Source organism: Sinocyclocheilus grahami, unplaced genomic scaffold (assembly GCF_001515645.1).
Source record: "Sinocyclocheilus grahami isolate Dianchi unplaced genomic scaffold, SAMN03320097.WGS_v1.1 scaffold848.1, whole genome shotgun sequence".
Lineage (NCBI taxonomy): Eukaryota > Metazoa > Chordata > Actinopteri > Cypriniformes > Cyprinidae > Sinocyclocheilus > Sinocyclocheilus grahami.
In genome coordinates this window covers 832,845-858,373 of record NW_015506027.1, presented here as the reverse complement: position 1 = coordinate 858,373, position 25,529 = coordinate 832,845, and the positions used below count along the sequence as shown (strand labels likewise).

The 25,529-nt window shown below is 41.3% G+C and overlaps 1 protein-coding gene across 1 annotated transcript in view; it reads right to left on the bottom strand.

Moving 5' to 3' along the window:
• The window catches only part of LOC107562916 (zeta-sarcoglycan-like), a 73,387-nt gene extending 61,572 nt beyond the window's left edge, over window positions 1–11,815 (bottom strand). The window contains exon 1 of the mRNA XM_016247669.1: window positions 11,621–11,815. Within this exon, the coding sequence (XP_016103155.1) occupies window positions 11,621–11,815 (195 nt within the window). The remainder of the gene's footprint in view (window positions 1–11,620) is intronic.
• Window positions 11,816–25,529: the final 13,714 nt, after the last annotated feature.

Below are 25,529 nucleotides of genomic sequence, written 5' to 3'. Positions count from 1 at the left end.
GTATAATTGTCACGAATCCTGTCCATGGACTTCCGTCCGATCGCCACCAGAGGTCACTCATCCATCATAATGACTCTTTCACTACACAGACTGTTACACGTCACCACGGACTACATTTCCCATCATCCATTGCACTGATTGCACACAGCTGTAACCAATTACACACCCTACATAAGCCATGAACTTCCTCTCTCTCACTGCCGAGTATTGTATGCGCATATCGCTAGTCAGTGATAGCTATGTTACGGAGCCTGCTTTGAGTTTCCTATTCTTAGCTTAGTCTTGCCTTGTCTGTTTTCTCTGTTCTGATCATTACCTGTGTATTTCGGATTACCCCTTCGTCTCGCCCTGTTTGGATACTGTTTACCCCTCGCCTGGATCATCGCCTGTGTTTCGGAATTACCCTTTGGATTACCCTATTTGGACTTTGTTCGCCAGAGATTGTCCCCCTCGCCCGTTCACTGGACTATTCTTGTGTCTTGCTCTCAATGTATCTGTTTGCCATCGTCTGAGCCTCACCTGTGTTGACCATGTCCTTAAATAAAGTTTGCGAATGGATCCGCATGTCTCACGTCTTGTTTGCCCATGACAATAATGAGAGAGAGATTGAGCGAGTGTGATTAACTGCACCTGTGGAAAGCGATATCTTTGTTGTACTATCCTTTCATCTCTTAAGGGTGATTTCCGATTTCCATTTGTTAGCTGCGTCTTGGAAGCTGTTGTTGAAATTAAAAATAACTGATTTGTTTACAACCCTGTTTCAGTCTCTTTCAATATAAAAGTATTTACTGCTGACTCGCTCATAAAAAAAACAGTCACTTGTCGCCATCTAATTACGGAACAATGCATGTAATCACCATCACAAACACACACAATGTTTCGCAATACTAAATAATATTATTAATAATATTATTAATTATTATTATTTATTATACAAAATATTATTTATTGAATAATAACATCTAAAAACAACAATAACAGTCATCATACAATTTGCATAAAATCAGTCAAAAGTACAAAGGCAGCGCTCTGACATGCAGCATTAAAGTTACATAAAATATAACGTGATGAGAATTTGACCTCAGCCAAAACTATTTGCTCTGGAACATATGATAGATTAATGAGACCAAAGGCTGTAAATTATATCTCATGTTTAACCACTATAGAGACATTAGAGCCAGTGGCAAATTCCAGAAGAGCTGGCCAAGGTAAGGCTGCTCTTGGTGGGTTCATGAGTGCTGAACGGCCGCTGATGCCCTGGAGCTCACACCTCCGAAAACGTTGAACCAAATTTTCAAACAGACATTAACAAACAGCATATTTTAAGTCTAAACAAATACATTCACAACTCCAAAAACGTAAAACTACATTCCATGACACAAAAACAGTATTATTTATAGAATTTATAGAACTATTTAGAGAAAAATTATCTGGGTGTCCGCCGTGACACTAGCTGTAAGAAATACCGCAAGTGGAATTATACAAAAGGTGAAATGGTTGGAGTTATCACTATAATATTGCACTCCTCCCAGCCAATCAGATTTCAAGACTAGAAAAAACTTGTTTAAGACTGTAAGGCCAACACTATCAACAGGAATACAAAAGTGACAGCATTAAATTACATACACCAAATACTGGGGGAAAAAAGAATGCTATACATTCAATGTATGCTGAATGTATATGCAACTGAAGTGCTTCTGATCAATTTGGCAAATAAAAAAAAAAATTGTCAATGTATACATAGTTATTACAGTAAAGGCAGTAAAAAACCTTTATTAAAAAATGTCCATTTCAAATAAATGCTGAACTTTCTATGCATGACAGAATCTTGAATAGAAACAAATAATAATAAAGGATCATGAGGAACTGAAGACTAGAATAATGAAAATATGACTTTCCTTTTTGGCTGATGTCACCAATCTCTTTTATTTTCCAATCCGTTTCACTCAGAATCCACTACACCACATCACCCCTTGGTTTGCATATCTTTATGATGCTTACAAATGTTTTCATATTAAGTCTTATACTTGATGAATATATAACTACAGCAACCATTGTGCATTTGGGCTCAGAACTCTTCTCATTGTTCAACTCATTGCTTATCTTTTTATTTTAAATCTCTCTCTCTCTCTCTCTGCCTAAGGTTTTGTGTTTTTTTTAAAAACTAGTTCTAAATTCTATTGTATTTAACAGCTCATGTGCGTTTAAAAAAAAAGAAAAAGAAAGGAAACACTTAAGATTATAATCATTTTCACAGCAATAGCTTTTGTTTCATTTGAACAAAAAAAGAAGAGAAATAAGTGCACACACCGGCATACTACTAACTCTGTCCTTTTACTGCTGCAACCCATGCCATTGAAACTTAATAAACAATCAGGAAGCAATCATTCAAATGTGGAAGCTTATTCATCAAAACTTTAATAAGCTGACCAAACAGGAAGCATGCATAAATGATTGCCTTGCCCTTTATATCAAAACCAGCTTGCTCTGTAATATTCAGTTTAGAAATAATGAGGGAAAACTGCTATGAAGGAAAGATATGCTTGGATGGATCGTCTCAGTTACTAATCCAAACTCATTTCAAGCTAGTAGGGTTTGAATAAATCAATGCATTGATAAACATGAATTATCATGAGAAGGATATCTCATGCTCCTTAGATAATGCCACTACACTCAAAGATTAAGGTCCCAAAAGTTTTTTTTTTTTTTTGGAAGAAAAAGAACATTCCAATAATTTGCAGAACTTTTTTCTACTGGAAAGAACCTTTTGTGCAATGGAAAGATTCCTTGGATGTTATAAGTGCATGGTCAAAATCCATTTCCAAATGTATTTGAAATGATTGATGTTAGTATGACTTTTAACACATAAGACTGACTGAAAAAAAAAAACATTTTATGTTTACAAGACTACACATTCAAACAAACCATCACACACGATGACCCAGCGCTTTCATGCTCAAGCACACACACATACTGTACACACATACACAGTTCGATGCAGAAAGAAAATCAATAAATTCGCTCTATCTGCTTATAATGCACCAACTTTCAAAACAGCCTTTCAAGTTCATACACACAAAGCGAGAGATCAGATGCATACCAAAAAGAGACAGAGAATAAGGAAAAGACTGATGGAGGGGAACAAAGAGAGAGGGCTGTGTGACAACCTCTCGGCACTTCCTCTGAAAGAGAGCAAATACATTACTTGGCTTCACTCAAAGTTCAAAGATGTAAAGTTCTTTGGTCCACTTTCTTGCTCTTTCTCTCTACACATAAGGGCCTTTCGCACCACATGAACCTTTTCATAGTACCAGAACTAATTGTGGAACTACCCACTTTTTGGCATTTTCGCACCGCTGGAACTGGGAGCGATTTTAGTACCGGACTGCCTTTTTCGAGAACCAAATTAGCTCCTACTCCTGAGCAGGGTCTAACCAGCACAACTGGTACTAATCGTGACGTAAGTAGACATTGATTGGCAAAACGTATACGAAAACGCCCTCCCCCGCCATGATTTAAAACACCGTGTAAACATACTGTAAACATTGTGTCAACTTATTTCACAAGTATGGAGAACAGCAATAGATGGATGGACACTGAATTGCAGGCACTTGTAGCAAATGTAGCACTGCCAGTTGTCGTTGGAGATTCTTAGTCCTCCTTCCCGTTCTTTCAATCGCTTTACGCACGTTATACGTCGACATTCCATGTCCATTACTGTGAAACCCGCGAGACACAACAAAAACACAGCTCCGATCACAGCGTCCTCCATCCTCCTGTTGTTAATATTGTTTTTCTTTGTTTTCGTTGTTGAACGCCGCGCACAAATGACGACGCTGTCGACCGGTACTACACACTGTCGGTGCGAATGCAACCCTTTAAATGGTACTGGGAAATAGTTTGCGTAAAATCGTACCAGTACTTTAGTACTGTACATTTAGTTCTGGAACTAAAGCGGTGCGAAAGGCCCTATTCTCTCTGGGTCTCTTACCTCTTAAACCAAACTCACAAAACAAAAAATGAACTGACCAGTGTTGAGAAGTAGCTACAGTCTGGTCTGCCTAATGCAAACTGCACACAAAATTAAAAAAGTAAATTTTCTGCTGCATTTTTTTGTACAGCCATTCATAGAGAATGTTACACCATTATTTGAAACCTGCAACTAAATGGCAGAGCAAACCAAAGCAAAGCATGAGCTGTAATGAGGACTAGAAATGAAGGCTCAGAACTTAGGAACGGGAGCCCTCTCCTCTTCGGTGTGGCACAGTTGCCGCGCCATACACAGCTCACCCTCAGCCATGGTGCAGGGGGCAGAGCGCCTCTCCACACTCACACTGTCCGCGGCTTACTCCCTCGTGGCGGGCGTTGTTGCCGGCTCACACACCTTGACTGATGTCATTTGCAGCTCCAGCTCCACGGCGATCCTCAGTATTGTCGCTCCGTGCTGTGATGGCGGGCTCCGGCTCTCCGTCAGCGGTGGGCTTGGGCATGCGCTCCGTGCATCGGGGAGATGGTGGGCTGGGCACTGGGTCGGCAGTGGAACTGGATTCTCCACAAAGGTGGCTAAATTCGCTCGAGGACCATCTCCGGACGACAAAAACGGTAACAAAAACGGAGGGAACACACGGAGGTAACTGTATTTGGTCGGGTCTTCTGTCACGATTCTCTGGAGCAAGGGAACGAGGAAATGAGGAGATTTCACAAAACGAGAGTCTTTAATAATCCAACAGGGAGATACAGAACACAAGGAAGACATTCAACAAGTAGACCCGACGAAGAACTAAGGAACAGACAGGAACTAATATACACAGGATAATAAGAAACTCAGGTGAAAGGAATCATACGGCAATCAAACTAAACAAGAACAGGAAAAAGACGATATAAGGAAACACAGGAAGAACTACAGGGGCAAAACGGGTCCAAATCAGTTATATAATAGTTTAATTGGTTTTATATACATGTTCAATTAATTATCTAAGTTAGTCTCTAAGTTAGATATTCCTTGTTATTGTACCAGATAAATACAGCTCTGAATATATAATAAAATAGAATCCATAGTATATACACATATTGGTTTGCAACATGTAGTGTACATCGTTTCAACTCTCCATACAATGAATTTGCATTCCTCAGAGAAACAGAAAGTCGCACAGTTTTGGAATGACATGAGGGTGAATAAATGATGACAGAAGTTTCATTTTTGGGTGAACTATCCCTTTAAATGATGGGTAACGTCCCAAATCCTGAAGACATGCACATTCCATTCACATTCACAGGCAGCTGTGGCTACTTCCTGTGTTCACAACAAACACACACACACAAGACAGAATTATGACATGTGTGACATTTATCACAGTGAGGGATTTGACTAATATCAGCGGAATATTCGGCTTCATGGGTTAACGGGAAGGAAATTCATCTGCACAATTGGATTTCATAACAGCAGAATCCGCCAACCCTAGAGACTTGCTAACGGCTCCTGTGAAATTACCCATCTGCCCTTTTCCCTTCCCCAAGCCTGATGTTCACTCTCGTTCGCTCACTCACTCTCTCCATCTCTGCCTCTGTCTGCCCCCTTGCTGTTTTGGGCCAGCTTAGTGGCAATTTGATTGTTGGGGGCCATTTATGAAAACAGTAGGGAAGGATTGACTTGACTTGACTTGACCAAGCTGATTTGCATACAAATATATATCCAGTCCAAGCAGTGGCCCCTCAGGGGATTGTGGGATATTACAGCTGGAATAGCTGGTGACCAAGCAGGTAAATTGAGTAAGAAAATATACTTTTTGCAGAAATTGGTGAAAATAGATAGAGATGTAACTTTTGATGGGTTTATCAAGCTCCGGTTGCCATAGCGACAGATGGAAATTATTATGTGGAGTTACAGTATGTCGAAGTGTTGGCGCCACGTTTGTGGTCATTCCCTCAGAACTCGTGGTGTTTCAATAGCTGGAGATTTGCACAAGCTAAGTTAGTAATCACAGGAGTGAATGTACAGTTTGCTTCAGATAATATAACTGTCAATTTACAGCACTATATACCGTATTGGGCCGAATATAAGACAACCCCCCTTTTTCCAGATGTACCTTTTGGAAAAAGGCTTTTTAAAAAACAAATCTTGTTTTTTCTCAGTAAAACGCATTTTGTCTTCAATTATTTTCATATTGCATATTTTTCCTATTTAAATTTTTGTTTTGAAAGTATGGTAAAAACTAGTCAAATGTACCAACAATAACATTTAAAAAATATACACTTTTTGATATACTATAAAAAAAAAACAGGTAGCCCATCTAAATTAGGACATTTAGGCTATCCATCTAATAGTAGCCTACCAAAATCTTATTTACAGTAGAAGTTCAATCTTACTGTAGTCTTCAAATCTGGGTACTGTCTTACGTTTTAAAATCGCAAAGGGAGTTTTGTCCCATCAGGCTAACGTGACAGTCACGACTCATGCAGCTGTAAGGTTTTCTGCTTCTTTTATTTTCACTCGCGATCTACACGACACGCATTACATTACGTATTTCATGGCACACTCATTTTATGGGTATTTGGCGCCACCTATTGTTGTTGGTGTATTATTGACATGTCAAAGTCTAGACCCTGAATATAAGACAACCACGTTTTTTCAGCTGTATTTCCAAGAAAATAATATTGTCTTATATTCGGGACAATACGGTACTTGTAAATGCATCATGTAAGTACACTCTGTGATGAAACTGTAAAGATATTTAGCTGACAGTTATAGTGTGAGGTAGTGTTAAGCCCTTGCAATGTCTTTCACTAGTTCTCATGTTTAAATATTGTGGATTGAAGATGCTGTTGTTTTTGTTATTATTATTTTATTAAGACACAAAAAATATGAAAGAAAAAATGGGTTGGAAACATGGGCCAGACTCGAACCTGAATCTCCCACATGAGTATGGGCTCAATGTGTGCGAGCGTGCAATATTAAGCCACATTTCTATCAAGAAAAAAAATAATGTTAAATAGCATGCCTCATCGTTCTGTATGGAAGGACACAGACCCTGGTTTCAGGAAACCACCAAGACATTAAATATTAATAAAAAAAGACTTGAGAAAAACCAAAGTGACATCCAGTACACCCATTAAAAGTACATTTCCCCCAGGAAAGTTGTGGTTTAAGTGCCTTGCTGAAAGAAGCCACGGTGATGGATCATCCCTTACGAGGGATGAATTTCCAACCTTTTTGCAACCATCCCCGATGTTTAACCACTGAGCTACATCATCCAGAGAAGCCATAAAATAATAGTTGTTATGGTTACAAAAACATACCTATACCTGCAACAATGTTGCATTTGAATGATATAATAGGATATAATAGTTCATTTCAGAGTTTGTGGTTTCTATAGGCCAGATATTGTAAACAATGATTAAGCAATGGAATTGACATACATTTTTTGTTACTATTTATTACTGGTTTACCACTATTAATATTTGAAAAACAAAATTTCTGCCAAAATATTATGAATTAATATCTCATGAAACTTGTTAATATATACAGTAACATTGTCACAACCCCGGTTCTGTGTCTTGTTTGGTATGGACTTTTATGTTGAAATGTATTCTCTGTTCTCATTGTTTCTCTGTTCGCTTCTGTGTTCCTTATTGTTGTCATATTACCCTGCGTTCCATTCGGAAGGGCTCTTCCCTATGCCCTAATCCCTTCAAAGGGTTTATCCCCCGGAGTGAGAGCTTTGAAGGGTTGAAGGGTGTAGGGGACCAAACAACTGTCTCTTGAAGTGTCCTTATGCGTCATCATCCCGTGTCCACACGGAGGTGCCGTCATCATGGAAAGAATCAGTGCAAAGGATCATGGGGGCCGAAGTGTCCATCAGTTGTACTCTTTGAAATCCTTCATTCCGAAGGTCCCTTTGAAGTGGCCAGTTTTGGGCACTTCAGTTTGGAACGACCCTTCAATATGGCGGCCATGGTTGTTTTCACTCCGAAGTGCCCTTCAGAGGGCGATATATCCCTTTTGGAACGCACCGTTAGTTACTATGCTTCCTGTCATTAGACTCGCCTGCAATTAATTATCTTTCATTTCCTTCAGTATTTAAGCTCTTATATTTCAGCAGTGTTTTGTTAGTCGTCGATGGTCGTTATTCTCGTGTGGAGTGTTTAGCCATTTCCGGTTTGGATTTTCAGTTTTTATATTTTATTATTAAATCTGTGCGAGCATTTGGATTTGCCCTGGCCTCATCCTTTCACACCTGTTACAAACATGATTTTAATTTTTTTTTGCGTTTAAAGGTATTTATTATAAATTATTATTAAATGTATTCAAGGCATTTTTTTTTACTTATGAGTATGCCACATTTAAATTTCTTAAAGATAATCAAAATGTTTTCAGATTATATGAAACAAACTTTAATGCAAAGTATACACTTCTAAAAACCTGGATTACAAACTTATATATACAGGTGCATCTCAATAAATTAGAATGTCGTGGAAAAGTTAATTTATTTCAGTAATTCAACTCAAATTGTGAAACTCGTGTATTAAATAAATTAAATGCACACAGACTGAAGTAGTTTAAGTCTTTGGTTCTTTTAATTGTGATGATTTTGGCTCACATTTAACAAAAACCCACCAATTCACTATCTCAACAAATTAGAATATGGTGACATGCCAATCAGCTAATCAACTCAAAACACCTGCAAAGGTTTCCTGAGTCTTCAAAATGGTCTCTCAGTTTGGTTCACTAGGCTACACAATCATGGGGAAGACTGCTTATCTGACAGTGGTCCAGAAAACAATCATTGACACCCTTCACAAGGAGGGTAAGTCGCAAACATTAATTGCCAAAGAAGCTGGCTGTTCACAGAGTGCTGTATCCAAGCATGTTAACAGAAAGTTGAGTGGAAGGAAAAAGTGTGGAAGAAAAAGATGCACAACCAACCGAGAGAACCGCAGCCTTATGAGGATTGTCAAGCAAAATCGATTCAAGAATTTGAGTGAACTTCACAAGGAATGGACTGAGGCTGGGGTCAAGGCATCAAGAGCCACCACACACAGACGTGTCTAGGAATTTGGCTACAGTTGTCGTATTCCTCTTGTTAAGCCACTCCTGAACCACAGACAGTGTCAGAGGCGTCTTACCTGGGCTAAGGAGAAGAAGAACTGGACTGTTGCCCAGTGGTCCAAAGTCCTCTTTTCAGATGAGAGCAAGTTTTGTATTTCATTTGGAAACCAAGGTCCTAGAGTCTGGAGGAAGGGTGGAGAAGCTCATAGCCCAAGTTGCTTGAAGTCCAGTGTTACGTTTCCACAGTCTGTGATGATTTGGGGTGCAATGTCATCTGCTGGTGTTGGTCTATTGTGTTTTTTGAAAACCAACGTCACTGCACCTGTTTACCAAGAAATTTTGGAGCACTTCATGTTTCCTTCTGCTGACCAGCTTTTTGAATATGCTGATTTCATTTTCCAGCAGGATTTGGCACCTGCCCACACTGCCAAAAGCACCAAAAGTTGGTTAAATGACCATGGTGTTGGTGTGCTTGACTGGCCAGCAAACTCACCAGACCTGAACCCCATAGAGAATCTATGGGGTATTGTCAAGAGGAAAATGAGAAACAAGAGACCAAAAAATGCAGATGAGCTGAAGGCCACTGTCAAAGATACCTGGGCTTCCATACCACCTCAGCAGTGCCACAAACTGATCACCTCCATGCCACGCCGAATTGAGGCAGTAATTAAAGCAAAAGGAGCCCCTGCCAAGTATTGAGTACATGTACAGTAAATGAATATACTTTCAAGAAGGCCAACAATTCACTAAAAAATGTTTTTTTTTATTGGTCTTACGAAGTATTCTAATTTGTTGAGATTGTGAATTGGTGGGTTTTTGTTAAATGTGAGCCAAAATCATCACAATTAAAAGAACCAAAGGCTTAAACTACTTCAGTCTGTGTGCATTTAATTTATTTAATTCACGAGTTTCACAATTTGAGTTGAATTACTGAAATAAATGAACTTTTCCACGACATTCTAATTTATTGAGATGCACTTGTATATATACAGACACTGTTATGCAGTATGTCACTGAGCCAGCTCTTTCGTAGTCCTGATAACAAGGCGGAAATATCCTATATGTGGTAATACAGTCCAAACTTTGGTGACCCATTTAGAGATGAACCAAATGGTTTGTTAATCTGCCACTGCAAAGACCCACCTGAGAGGCACTATACAGGTCAAACAACTCAAAGTTTGTTTAAAATAACAGAAAGACTAAAGATACAAGTCTGTGTGCGTGGTATAGTCCATTTTGAAGTCACAATGGAAAGATATAAGCTTCACAGTCCTAAGACGACACATAAGCACACACGCCAAAAAGAGGTTTCATGAGCCTGTTGTGTGTTATCAAATACACCCTAACTCTACAAAGAGGTATTGTAGTTCTCAGTTCTTACACCAGTTATTGTAGTTTCCAGTTCTCACATCACTGCCTAAATCACACACACACACACACACACACACACACACTTACACAAAACCACATGATCCTCTCATTTCTTCTTGCCATTTCGACAGACAAACCACAGAGTGTTCATTTTTGAGTAGGTTCATGACTCTGTTGATCCAGGCAGCTCATGCTTTGTAATTGTGTATAGACAGCATGTGCAGCAGATGCTGTTAAACAAGGACAAATCAACTGGGTAAATAAAGTTCTGTGACCTCATGCTTGCTAGCTAGTACACCTGAACATCCAAGTAAGGCCATTCACAGAAACAGAAAGAGACTTTAGGACAATGCAAGAAGATAACAAATGCAGGCAAAGTTTCGACTATTTTGACATTTTCTCAAGAAAATGAGTGACACTTTTCTTATTGCTTTTCAAATGTATATGCTAAATTTTCATTCCTACACTATCAAGTTAAAAGTGCAATTTAGGGGCTATTTCTACCTGATCTGACACATACAATTCCTTTAATTTGTGCAAATGCATATAGTCAGTCTGACTGAGATATGATATATATATATATATATATATATATATATATATATATATATATATATATATATAAATGATTGTAATTAGTATATATCATATATTGTATATATTGTGTATATTATTATAATTTACATTGTATTATTATAAATTAAATTGTAATTTATATATATTATTGTACAAATTATTATACAAATTGTTATTTTGTCTCACAGAAACATTTGACACTCAATAGTTGGTTGAGTTGGGATGCAGATGCAAATTTAGTTACAAAAATATCATTTGTCAATTCAGTGGTGCAGGTAATTTTTTCTGTACTTCGTGGTTCATATATATATATATATTACGCAGTTGCTTGGCTGTTCTAGGTATTAAAGTGTATACTGCAGGTACAGCTCAGAACAGCCCATCCCAAAGCCTCTTTGATATTCAGGTCTCTAGATATGGCTTAAATTATTCCTTCTATGCAATATAATGGTAGTAATAGCACATCTCTCCAAACAACATGATCTATGGTATAATTAATGGCCATAACAAAGGACGAGTTATGCACTGGTATTTAAATCTTAAGCATAATTATAAGCAATAGTAATAGTGATGCTTGCATTAGCGTGACCTGAAAAAATATATTTAATTAAACAGAGCAGTGCTCACCACGGTGAAGTTCATGACCTTTAGAATCCATATGGTCAATGCTAGGTTGACGATCATGGTGACAAGGAGGAGAAGGATGAAGAAATAGAGACAGCGCTTTCGCCAGCCATAAATCCCCACTGGGTAAACAGTAGCACATCCCGGCCTTTGGAGGGGGTTTGGCTGAGATGCCAGGATGTACTGCTCCTGAGTCATCTAGTGAGAAAGAACAGAAAGAGAGAATTTGTTTCACATTTCTTAATTTTCACAAGCTTTTCTTCTTTAATGCAGTCATGGTGCATCATCTATATATCTATTTTGAAAAATGGATAAAATTAATAAATTACATTTTAAAACATAATAAAACAGTTGTATTAAATTGTAATAATCCCAAAATGCTAATGGTAAACATGAAATCGCTTTGAAATCAATTGTGAGTCTTTGTGTGTGTGTGATGCATAGTTGCTGCTTACGTGTAGTGTCTTATATATAGGTTAAATTAAGATATGAATGCTACCTCAGAAGACAGCTGCTTATGTAGGCAATACACAACAAGCCAGCTTGCTACAGTAGGTTTCACAACAAAGCTAGAAAGTGAAAAATAGTACTGGACAAGGAAATATGTGGGATGGGGAAAAAGTGGACAGATGATTGCCACTTCTTATACAAGCTCCATCTGTCAGTCACATATTCCCTTTGCTTTTAAAGTCACAGTCTCTCAGGATGCATCGGCTCAACTAAAGACCTCAAGCACATCCGCTGCGAAAACTCCCCAACCTCTCTGTAACCTCAAAACTCCCTTTAGCTAGCTCTCCAGCTCAACAAAACTCTTCTTAAACTCCCTCCAAAAACTCTTCAACAACTCTCAAATCTTCTCCACACTATTCACTCTTAAAAATAAATGCTCCAATTAAAGAAAAAGGGGTTTTACAGCCTGATGTCAATAAATAACCTTTTTTTGTCAATTCAACTTTTTTATTTTGTAGTTCTTTAGAAAACTCTTCTAAAGAACTACAAATTCTTAATTTTTCGATGTTATAACACTTTCTCCTATCTCAGTTGTGCAGAGACAACTGTGTACAGACCATTCGTAGGTTGAGTTCCAGAGGAATATAAACACTTTGACTCTTTCAAAACATTGTTCTGTTTGTTCGAGCATGTCCAACTCTTTTGGCGCAACCAATGCAGTGAAGTTTGTGGATGAGAATACCTGTTTGACTGAAAACAATACAGCCTTTTCTGGTGTTAGCTGGTCTGCAAGTCTGACCAAATTGGTCTAACTAGTCCCCCGACCTGGTCTCCAAGCTCAACCTACACAAAAGTAAAATCTAAAAACTGACAAAGAGACTCCAAATACTTCAACCCAGGCTGCAAAGAACACTGAAGAAGTAGGACTGCAAAATTTGGAAAATAATAATAATAATAATAATTATTATTATTATTATTATTATTTAACTCTGAAAATACATATTTGAAAATTTGCACTAAATCATATTGCAATTTTGGTTTTATTTGGATTAGTCAGGCCCTAGAGTGTCCCTCAACCTCTTCTGAAGCTCCTCTCCAAGCTCCAAGCTCTTTAGTACTGTAAAACATCTAAACCTGCCTTAGCAATAGCCCTCTCACTTACACACTATTAGCAATGACCTTTGCTGCTCCTGTTGTGGTGAGGAGTGAGTATGTGCACATTTTCTACATATTTGTGGCATGCAATACGAAGAAAGTGGGTTTTAGTTGGTGCTGCGGAGTGTAGTTAATAGTCAGTTTCCACCAGTTTCACCACATGGGTGAAAGAGATCATTCTTTTTCTCTATCCTCAAGTCCTCATCTGCTATAAATATCGAGCGTGATGGAGAGAGAAATATTGGATAGTTTTCACAACATTTTTTTTTACCTTTCAGTCTCCCACACATTCTTTAGAGATACCGTTTTAGCCCATCTTTGTTTCTGCCATCCTTCTCGTATCATCGTTATATCTCTCATTCCCAGTGTGTTCATATGTCCTCCCTTTTATACCACTTGGTGCAGTTCAGTACCCGATTTACTCCACCCCTGACCATCCCTCTCTATCCTTTCCTGTCTTGCTTGTGCTTTCTCTCTTTGTCTCTCCGGTTCCAATGCATTTCTAAAATTGATCTGACAGCGGAGTGATCCATCAAATGCATGTGCAGCCGAGCCGGACCAGAACGGCACCCTGCCTACAGCCTAACACTATTAACACGCTCACCAACTACTCACTCACTCATTACATCTGCTTGTTCCAGCAGAAAGAGAGAGAGACAGACAGACAAACAGAGCTATACAGTGCAGGGCAGGTAAATAACAAAAGCCGAGACTAAAGAGAAGGGTAAACCACTTGCCAAGTCAACAAGCTTGCCTAACTCCTAATTTAGCATCTATCATCATTATTTTTATTTTATTTTCAGTAACTGAATTTATTTATTTGTTAATTCATTTGTTTGTTCGTTCGTATATATATATAATTCAAAATATTAACAAAAACTATAATGGCATCTCGGTGAGACTACAATAATACTGACATTCAGAACTAAACATTCACCATCATTAATTATGCTTTGCAATGCACAATCAGCTCATAAAACCAGATTATTTAAGTTTATACAGTATTAAGCTTGTTATGGCGTACTGATTTGAACATTTGTCTTAAGGCTTCATTGATTGTAACTGTTCAATTATTTCTCTCAAATGTTCTCTTTTGAGGCAGAAAATTGGCCCTGCCTTCATATCCCTCTGCCCAAAATTTTGGTGAAAAATGAAAGCAATAGACTGTCCAATGTGTCATGATTGTTTTTTTCTTTATAAAAGGAACTATGAGTCATACAAAGCTGATTCAAACACACACACACACGCACACACACACAAATCTTGTAAGGAGGTACAGTAGGCTATTACCCTCTCTTTTAAACCTTGCTATCCCAGCAATACACCAGTAGATTGTGCTAACCTGCCCTGCTAATGATGTTTTACTACACTAGACAATATCTAGTCACAGTCTGCAAAGACTTCAAAGTCTAGACAGTCCTAGTTTGGAGTTTGAGGAAACAAAGATGGAATACAGCAATTTTTGCAGTAGAGTACTGAAGCATTTTTTCATTATTATTTTCCTCCTTACCAGTTTCCAGCAATTCATTCAGCTCCAGCTACTCCATCTCTACTTTGTCTTCTTGATTATTTCAGCCGTAAATATGATATGCATATTGGTTTTACAAACGTTGTTAAGAGTTTAGGAAATGTACGATTTAAGGCCCATTCACACCAGTGATGATAACTACAATGCAATAATATAATAATCGCACCACAGTCCACACCACAGCAATAACATTAACTTTCAGAATAATTTTCCAGTGGGTGAACAATAAAAACATTGACATCCAGTCAGAATCCCCTAGACTATAAAGAGCTTGAGCATTTAAAGTGGCAGACAACATTAATGAAGTGTTTATATTAACCAGAACATTATCGTCAGTTGCTGTAGATGCTAATATAGTTATTGTTATGGTTATCGTTACAGTTATCATTTTTGGTGTGAACGGGCCTTTAACATTTGTTCACATTATCAGCAGTTTCACAGGCAAAAAATATCCATTGTCTATTGTCAAAAGGCACAGAAGTCACTTTCAATCTAAGCAGTTGTTGCTCAACGTGACAAATCTGCCTAACTAATTGTAACCCATTGCAAAACTTATGCAGGGAAATTTCTCCCTCATGCAAAATAATAATAACTGCATGGATGCCTATTGAAATGACTGGATTGCACTAGCGAAAATTCACCAAACAATGGTAAATGTATCTGCACCTTTATGTTGTAAAATATCCTTGACTGAAGCAGATTCACAATTATGACATAATTCGTATACTAAATTTGTAAATGGTTCCCATCACGTGCAACCTTGCAACACATACTAAAAGAAGGTTTCCCTTCAGGAACTCAAGCTGTGTCGAGATTCGCTTTGGGAATGCCCTTGCGTGACTGCGTTCTGAAGCATGTGTCAAATCAGTCCAATGGAGCAGCGAGACGTCACGAGCAGGGTGACGTAAGCACCAGAAAGCATAAAAGAGCATCCGGCAGGGCGCAAACCAGCTTCTGCTCTTCAGTAGCGCTCTGTGTATGTGTCTGTCTATTTACTGTTGTCTGTCCGCACAAGCACTCATATATAAAACAATGAGAAAATCTATGGCGAGCGAACGGCAGTACAAACGCTGTGTTCCTCCCTGCCCACGATATCTGACGGCAGGGGATACACATGATTTGTGTGTCGTTTGTTTGGGAGCGGAGCATGCACGGTCAGCTCTCGAGGGGGCTGATTGTCATGACTGCGAGCTGCTCTCGCTGCGCACGCTCCGCTCTCGCCTGGCCGTGTTTGATGAGAACGGCCAGGCTCGCGATCCCGCTAGCAGCGGTCCCGCTGTTGCCGAGGCACAGCGCAGACTGTTGTCGTGGGGATCGCAAGTGGATTTAGCGGAGGGATCCGAGACGGGCTTGTCCTTTTCTTGGTCCTCACCCGCTAGATCCGCGGCTCTCTTTCAGGGTTCGGAAGCCCGCGCTGCGGTTTCTTCCCCCCGGAGAGAGAGCCAGGCACTTCATCTATCTTCTAGAGGTGATGAGTGTCGAGACAGAGGAGACTGTGGACTCGCCACCGCAGTCCCTCGCGTATGAGGAGCTCGTGGAGGTTGTGATGAGTGCTGTAGCCAAATTAAATATCGATTGGCCAGCCGAGAAACAGGACGCTCGTCCTAAGAGCAAATTAGACGAGCGTTTCCTGAAAGCGAGGTCACAGCCTTCACGACGGGGCCTTCCGTTTTTTCCCAATCTTCATGCCGAGGTGTCAAGATCGTTGGAAAAACCGTATTCTTCCTGTATATATAGCCCCACAGTCTCTAATTATTCTAATATCCTGGGGCTGAATGAGAAGGGATATGGGGCGATGCCAATGGTGGAGCAGACGCTCGCGAGCTATCTCTCCCCATCCTCAGCATCGTCCCTGAAGGCCCCAAAACTTCTCACCAGGCCTGATAAGCTTACATCTAGTCTGGTTGGGAAAGCTTTTATGGCAGCAGGTCAGGCTGGCGCATGCTTGCACACCATGGTGGTGTTACAAGCGTACCAGGCTGACCTGCTCAAGGACCCGGATGACAGGGAGGAGGGGGAATCCGACGTGGTAGCTGAACTGCGTCGGGCCACAGATTTGTCCCTCCGGGCCACCAAAGACACGGCCAGAGCTATCGGCAGGTCAATGGCAGCAATGGTGGCCACGGAGCGGCATCTGTGGTTAAATCTGTCCGATATGCAGAATAAGGACAGATTCTTCCTCCTAGACGCCCCGCTTTCGCCAACATCGTCAGGCCCCTGAGGGCAGCCCCAAGTGGGGAGGAAAAGATAACACCTCAGTATACGGTGCCCGATCCTCCTCAGTGCCCTCACAGAGAGTCACTGATAACCCTGCCACCCTCGGTGCTTCAGGGCTCAGTGAGCTCCAACGAGCAAAATTCCCAGCTGCCGCCCGGCAACGGTACGGCACGGGAGAGCTCGCCCCCTCAAGTGAGGGTTCTACAGCAGTCAGGTCGGTCGTTCCCTGCCGGTCATCCGCTTCAGGGCACCGAACTGGCTCCTCTAATAACACCAGAGGCCAGCCTCGAGAGGCTGGTTCCCTTAGTAGATTTTCTTGTAGCGGGGAAACTTCTACCAAATATCTCAAAATGGGGCCTGCAGATTGTAGAGGAAGGTTACAGAATCCAGTTCGGTTCTCATCCGCCTCGTTTCAACGGGGTCATCCCCACACTAGTGGGCCCCGAGCAGGCTCTGGTAATGGAACAAGAAGTAGATACTTTCTTGAGGAAGGGGGCCATAGAACTTGTTCCGCCTCTCGAGAGAGCGTCCGGGTTCTACAGCCGTTACTTCATCGTTCCGAAGAGGGATGGGGGTTTGCGTCCGATCTTAGATCTCCGTCTTCTGAACCGCGATATCAAACGGCTTCGGTTCAAGACCTGGAGATGCTGGCCGTGTTTCGAGCTCTGACACACTTCCTTCCAGACCTAAGGGGGCATCATGTGCTTGTCCGCACAGACAACACATCGGTTGTCTCCTACATCAATCGGCAGGGGGTCTGCGTTTGCACCCCTTGTACAAGCTGGCGGGCCAGATCCTTCTGTGGGCTCAATGGAAGCTCCTCTCTCTAAGAGCAGTTTACATCCCTGGGTATCTAAATCAGGGGGCAGATATCCTGTCGAGACAGGGGCTGAGGCCCGGGGGATGGAGGCTCCACCCGGAGGTGGTGGAGCTCATTTGGAGGGAATTTGGCCAGGCGGAAGTGGATCTATTTGTGTCGCAGGAAACGACACACTGTCCGCTCTGGTTCTCCCTCACGCATCCAGCTCCACTGGGGCTGGATGCCATGGTGCAGACGTGGCCGAGGCTTTGTCTGTACGCTTTTCCCCCGATCTCTCTGCTCCCGGGAGTTCTGGAGAGAGTATTGAGACTATACTCCAGTCCAGAGCTCCCGCCACTAGGAAACAGTACGCCTTGAAGTGGAAACTTTTCGCTTCATGGTGCGGACAGCGACTGCAGGACCCAGTCAACTACCCAATTGGTACAGTTGTGGAGTTTCTGCAGGAGCGATTCGCTGCAGGGTTATCTCCCTCCACTCTGAAAGTATATGTGGTGGCCTTAGCTGCTTACCACGCTCTTCTGGGTGGTCAATCATTGGGAAGACACCCACTTGTCACTTGTTTCCTCCGTGGCACCCTGAGGCTAAGGCCGGTACAGCGCATTAAGGTGCCCTCATGGGAACTGGCTGTGGTTCTGGAGGGCTTATGCAATGCCCCTTTTGAACCCTTAGAAGAAGTGTCGGTCAAGTTGCTCACGCTCAAGACTATCTTTCTCCTTGCTATTTCCTCACTGAAAAGAATCGGGGATCTTCAGGCACGGTTAGGGCATTCCTTTACCCGGGCATGACCCTAAGGTGCCCACTTCTTCACCAGGGCCCATAGTACTTCAGGCATTCTGTCCTCCTCCATTCCAGGAAGTAGGCCAAGAAAGGCTTAATCTGCTCTGTCCAGTTAGAGCACTGGACGTTTACGCACACAGAGCTGCCCCGTGCCGTAAGGCAGATCAGCTTTTTGTTTGTTTTGGTCCGCCAAAGAGAGGATCTCCAGCGACCAAGCAGACTATGAGTAGGTGGGTGGTCGAGGCCATCTCACTAGCTTACAAGTCTTCTGGCCTCCCGTCGCCTATGGGGGTCAGAGCGCACTCGACCAGGAGTATGGCGGCCTCCAAGGCTTTCAGCTTGGGTGTGGCCTTGCAGGACATTTGTGCTGCGGCGGGCTGGTCCTCTCCGCACACTTTTGTTCGCTTTTACAACCTAGACCTGGCATCTACCCCAGGTTCCCAAGTTCTCTCTTCGTGATGTGCTCATAGGATACACACACAGGCAGGGACTTGGTAGTATGGCGCAGTGGGTATGCTCGTTCCCAAAGCGAATCTCAACGCAGCTCGAGTTCCTGAAGGGGAACGTCTCTAGGTTGAGAGACGGAACGAGACGCTGCGTCTCTTTGCCATACTCCCTGCATCCCTGCAGGCACTACTTCATCGAAGCTGGTTTGCGCCCTGCTGGATGTGCTTTTATGCTTTCTGGTGTTTACGTTACCCTGCTCGTGACGTCTCGCTGCTCCATTGGACGTGCTTCAGAACGCGGTCATGCAAGGGCGTTCCCAAAGCGAATCTCGACGCAGCGTCTCGTTCCCTCGGGGAACCATGGTTACATACGTAACCTAGAGACGTTTCTCATTAATGGTCAGCAAGTTCTTAATTCAACTCACACACTCTGAAAGTACAAAAATTGAGACAGTACTAGTTTTGACTAGAGCATATTTTGTACTACTATAGTAATGTTTGTTTTTTCATTTCCTCTTTAATTAAGTGTAACTATCATTTAAAACATGGTGATTTCAGCCAATCAGCTGTAATGTTGACATTGTCATGTTTCTTTATAAAGGTTAATATGTTTAATGTGAGTGTTACATGAAGTTCTGTTTTTGATCATTTATTTTCAAGTACTTTCAGCCTCTTCAGTTAATTACTACAAAAAAAGTGTGTGTGTGTGTGTGTGTGTGTATACGCAATTGTGTGTGTGTGCACGCGATTGTGTGTCTGTGTGTAAGAGAGAGAGAGAGAGAGATTGAGGGAGGCAGTGTTGTGTCAACCCAGTAGGAAAGAAGAATCCACTAAGCAAACAGACCTGAAAATATCACATCGTCTTCTGCCTTTTCACTGAATCAATACCAGCACAAATATTACTTCAATTTTGCGTGACATCGTGGTACCCAGGCGGTAATGCTAAGCAGTATTAACAAATCGATACATCATTTAAAAAGGTCATATCAGTCAGGGATGTAATTTAATGCCAGGCAGCAGACAGCACAGATTTGCCGCTAATTAAATGTTGCCATCTCTGTACAAGCTCTCTGGCTTTTCAAAGGTGAATCAAGGCAGAAGTATTGACAGTTCTAGCTCTGCATAAACAGGGGCGACAGTCTTTCTGAAGTAAAGCCCCTCTGTTGTTAATCTGCTCCCTTTACTTCACGTTGAGCTCTTTTTGAGGTTCAGGCATTCTGTCCTCCTCCGTACCAGGAAGTAGGCCAAGAAAGGCTTAATCTGCTCTGTCCAGTTCGAGCACTGGACGCTTACGCACACAGAGTTGCCCCGTCGCGTAAGGCAGATCAGCTTTTTGTTTGTTTTGGTCCGCCAAAGAGAGGATCTCCAGCGACCAAGCAGACTATGAGTAGGTGGGTGGTCGAGGCCATCTCACTAGCTTACAAGTCTTCTGGCCTCCCGTCGCCTATGGGGGTCAGAGCGCACTCGACCAGGAGTATGGCGGCCTCCAAGGCTTTCAGCTTGGGTGTGGCCTTGCAGGACATTTGTGCTGCGGCGGGCTGGTCCTCTCCGCACACTTTTGTTCGCTTTTACAACCTAGACCTGGCATCTACCCCAGGTTCCCAAGTTCTCTCTTCGTGATGTGCTCATAGGATACACACACAGGCAGGGACTTGGTAGTATGGCGCAGTGGGTATGCTCGTTCCCAAAGCGAATCTCAACGCAGCTCGAGTTCCTGAAGGGGAACGTCTCTAGGTTGAGAGACGGAACGAGACGCTGCGTCTCTTTGCCATACTCCCTGCATCCCTGCAGGCACTACTTCATCGAAGCTGGTTTGCGCCCTGCTGGATGTGCTTTTATGCTTTCTGGTGTTTACGTTACCCTGCTCGTGACGTCTCGCTGCTCCATTGGACGTGCTTCAGAACGCGGTCATGCAAGGGCGTTCCCAAAGCGAATCTCGACGCAGCGTCTCGTTCCCTCGGGGAACCATGGTTACATACGTAACCTAGAGACGTTTCTCATTAATGGTCAGCAAGTTCTTAATTCAACTCACACACTCTGAAAGTACAAAAATTGAGACAGTACTAGTTTTGACTAGAGCATATTTTGTACTACTATAGTAATGTTTGTTTTTTCATTTCCTCTTTAATTAAGTGTAACTATCATTTAAAACATGGTGATTTCAGCCAATCAGCTGTAATGTTGACATTGTCATGTTTCTTTATAAAGGTTAATATGTTTAATGTGAGTGTTACATGAAGTTCTGTTTTTGATCATTTATTTTCAAGTACTTTCAGCCTCTTCAGTTAATTACTACAAAAAAAGTGTGTGTGTGTGTGTGTGTGTGTATACGCAATTGTGTGTGTGTGCACGCGATTGTGTGTCTGTGTGTAAGAGAGAGAGAGAGAGAGATTGAGGGAGGCAGTGTTGTGTCAACCCAGTAGGAAAGAAGAATCCACTAAGCAAACAGACCTGAAAATATCACATCGTCTTCTGCCTTTTCACTGAATCAATACCAGCACAAATATTACTTCAATTTTGCGTGACATCGTGGTACCCAGGCGGTAATGCTAAGCAGTATTAACAAATCGATACATCATTTAAAAAGGTCATATCAGTCAGGGATGTAATTTAATGCCAGGCAGCAGACAGCACAGATTTGCCGCTAATTAAATGTTGCCATCTCTGTACAAGCTCTCTGGCTTTTCAAAGGTGAATCAAGGCAGAAGTATTGACAGTTCTAGCTCTGCATAAACAGGGGCGACAGTCTTTCTGAAGTAAAGCCCCTCTGTTGTTAATCTGCTCCCTTTACTTCACGTTGAGCTCTTTTTGAGGTTCCCTCAAGGGTATCTCCATAGCAAGCTCAATCTTAATCAACATCTTACACTTTTAATTAGTGCGTTCTACTAGAACTGAATGCCAGTACCAAGACTTCGAGTCTAATGGTTTGTCAAGCTTCAAAGACACACGCTCGGTCATGTCGCGTTATCACTCCAGTCTCAAATGTTGTGTATTAGATTGGAAAGCTTGGACTAGGTGAGGAAAATGGAGCAGGTGTCCTGTGCAATCCAGGCGCAATTATGACATCTTTCACGCCGTACGTTACAAGAGTGAGCACAGCGCAGTTAAGACATTAGCCGCCTGAATGCTCAAAGCTTTCTGAAACGATCCCTCGTCATCCGAGTAGGTGGTTGAGGGTGGATCTGACAGCTCCGTGTGTTTGTGGCACACGTCACATGAAATCACAGCAAATAAAAGACTAAATCATCTGCTAGGAAAACATACATTAGTAAGACTGATGGTGTGATTTTCTCTTTATTTTTGCTTCAATGTGAGATTTTAGGGAGCATCTAGATAAAAATACAGCAGTGCTTTTTGGTGAAATTTCACAGAGAATGCGTAAATCTTACACTGTCTGACTCTTTGTCTTGTTTGAGCCGAAACTGAAAATTACTTGAAACAACTTGCATTTACTCGATAGCAAAACTGAATAAGATACTGACAAATGTTTTGAGAGAATACTGATAGGCAATTTTCATATTTCTGCTAAAGAACCAGCAATTTGCCAATAGAGTGCTGCAGAGATGCGGTAATTTTTTAGGACAACCCGAAGTTAGCATGACCCTTGTTCCCTCGACAAAAAGCCAATATTGCAGAAAATAAACTCAGTGACCAACAAAAGTTTATAATACTTAAATTACACAAATTAACACAACATCTTATGAATTCTGAAGCCTAAATACAATGGCCAGAAGTAAAACAGTTGCAAACAAACTACAACACAGTTGCACAGTTGACCACTAAGCTTCTGACAAAATCGACAAGTTTGAAAGTGTGTGTTAGAATAGCATGAGCACAACAAGGCTGTTAAAGCGGACTAGTGAGTAGATCAGTTGTCCTGATATGAAGTATCGGTTATAAGGTCTAATGTTCCAAACCTCTGTAGTCCTACTTGTTTGTTGTTAATAGCCATTTCGAAGCAATGGCTTTGCTTAAAAAAAAAGTATTAAAAAAAGGGTATTTCTTATATATTTTAATATAATGTACTAATGTTTTTCATTTCGTAGAATAAAGTGTGAAAACATTTTGAGCTTGTGTTCCACAGACCTTGTTTCAGGCATTTATCAAATAAATAAATAAAATTAAAAATTAAAAACCATTGACTTTTTGAGTTGATAAAACTAGAAGTGCAGATATGCTAACTATTTTTTTACAAAGTAAACAGAATAAAATCACATTACAATTAAAACCAATTGAAAACTCCCAACCATTAGGGGCAATGAAAACTCCCAACAAAACTATATTAACATGAACCACATGCATTTTGAGCTGGAAATTGGATTGCTGGATTACTTTAGAGGATGTCTCATTTAAGAAAAGTAACCGTTAAAAAACTGCCTCTTTCCTCATGAGGTGTACATTACTGTAATTTATTTATTTATTTACAATGTAAAGGTTACTTTGCTTCAATGATGTAAGCAAATAAGCTAACTGAGACTTGTCATAGCACTTGTATATCATTGCTCTTTCGTTGATTTTGATTGCTTCCACTGTCCTCATTTGTAAGTCGCTTTGGATAAAAGCGTCTGCTAAATGACTAAATGTAAATGTAAATGTAAATATGGCCAAAAATCATCATCAATCGATTGCCCCTGTTGGTCAGGAGCATATATTTTGTGCTGTAAGTTGATACTGTTTTGTTTTGAACTAGTATTTGCTTTGTAAGTTTTATTGAATTTTGCACCTGTCGGTGACCCTATTTAGATATCTTTGATGAGCTAAATGTGCTAATTATTTTTTGTAAGACTGTGCTGGTAGGAAAAAAAAAACAATGAAACATGGTGGGTGGATGACGCAAGTTCAGTTTCCTACAAGGATTCACATTTCAGAGCTGCCAGGACATCTCCTGTGAGGTAAGAAAGAACAAAATGCATTGGAAAAGTATGTTACATGGTCTCTCACCATATGCAGGGGGCTTCCAACAAATACCTGAACATCCTGGCACTCAAGAGGGGATACAACATCCCCCAATTGTCCCGCCTGTTTTCTGCAGCACAGCCAAAGCGCACAAAGAGAGTCCAACTTAACTAGGGGAAAATTCACAAGTACTCCACCAGGCTGTTGCTACCTGCAGCCGTGCATCGAGCCTGAAGGGACCGGTGCCCGAGTTTTCCCTGTGTGACCCAGTATGACAAGCCAAAATTGGAGATTTCTGGCAGAAGCACCCTGATGTTTAAACAGTGGGTTTCTCCTCCCTGTAGCCACAGACCCTTGCACGCTGCTTTATTTGTGCACTCGGCGCCATGTGTGTTGACAAGGAGCCAGATATTGTCTTCTGTTCTCTCTTCACTACCTGGGGAAGCTAATTAGGCTTCTATTTTAGAGACTGCTAAGGGACAGGGACCACAGGCTGGAAAAAAAGAGAATCTTAATGCAAAATACGCAAGCACAGCATTGTGTGACAATTTAGAAGAGTAATAAAAAAGCCTACATATGGGCCCAGATTGAACTACAAAGACTTTCAAGTGCTCAGATTGTCGCAACTTTGTTAGCTGGCATTCCACTACTCCTACATCACCCAGGTCAGCTGACTCGTTTGCCGGTTCTGTTTGTGACGTTATCTGTGACAGCGTAAGTCTTAGTAACTGCCTGAAATGCCTAGTGCTGACAAGCCTCACCCCCTTGCCAGCCTGTCAATCAAATACACTGCTGGTTGACACATGATAGATCTCCACTCCAATGGGAGAAGCTTGGTGGCATTCACTTAAATCCAAAGCCCCATAACAGAGGTAAACATTACATGCTCTAGCAGAGGCCACCTGCCACAGCTGTGAATTGTTTCAGGTTCACACACCTAGCTATATACAAACACATAACGGTTCTATATGCATCTTTGTTGCACAACAAAAACAGCCCCAGGCGCTTTTCTTTTTTAACTAAACCCCATGTGTGAATAGCTCAAACTTACATTAAAGGTTTAATTGCTTAAAAGCAAATGTGTGTTGTAGTACGAGCCCAAACTAAATATATGCATTAACTTAGTATGTCGAAATCTTCTGAAGCATCAAAACAGAGTAAAGTTCACGTATCTCTAACCATGATGCTTTTTTAAAAGGTCTTCGCTTCACCGACGCACTGTATGCTACAGTTTGACCTTATTCGGAACAGGGTGGCTGAAAGGGGTCTGGTCTAGTCTGAGGACACGCTGTCAAAACAAGGAACCTCAGGAGGCAAGACAGAAAAGGCCTTCATGCTGTATTAATGAGACTAAGTTGATTTCCAGCAGCGGCAACTGGTGCTTCTCAAGAGTGGGGAAGCACAGATGTCATTTATCAATGGCAAAATGTGTACAAGGATCTATTTTGCAATAGAAATGTAGCTGGAAGACAATACTTCACAAATTATTATTAAGTCCTGGTTTATCAGGGGACAAAATTATAAATGCTAAATGAATCCTGAATTTAGAATAGCATACTAGATAATTGCTCTTAAAGTCACCATGAAATCAAAACAACCAGTCACTATATATATATATATATA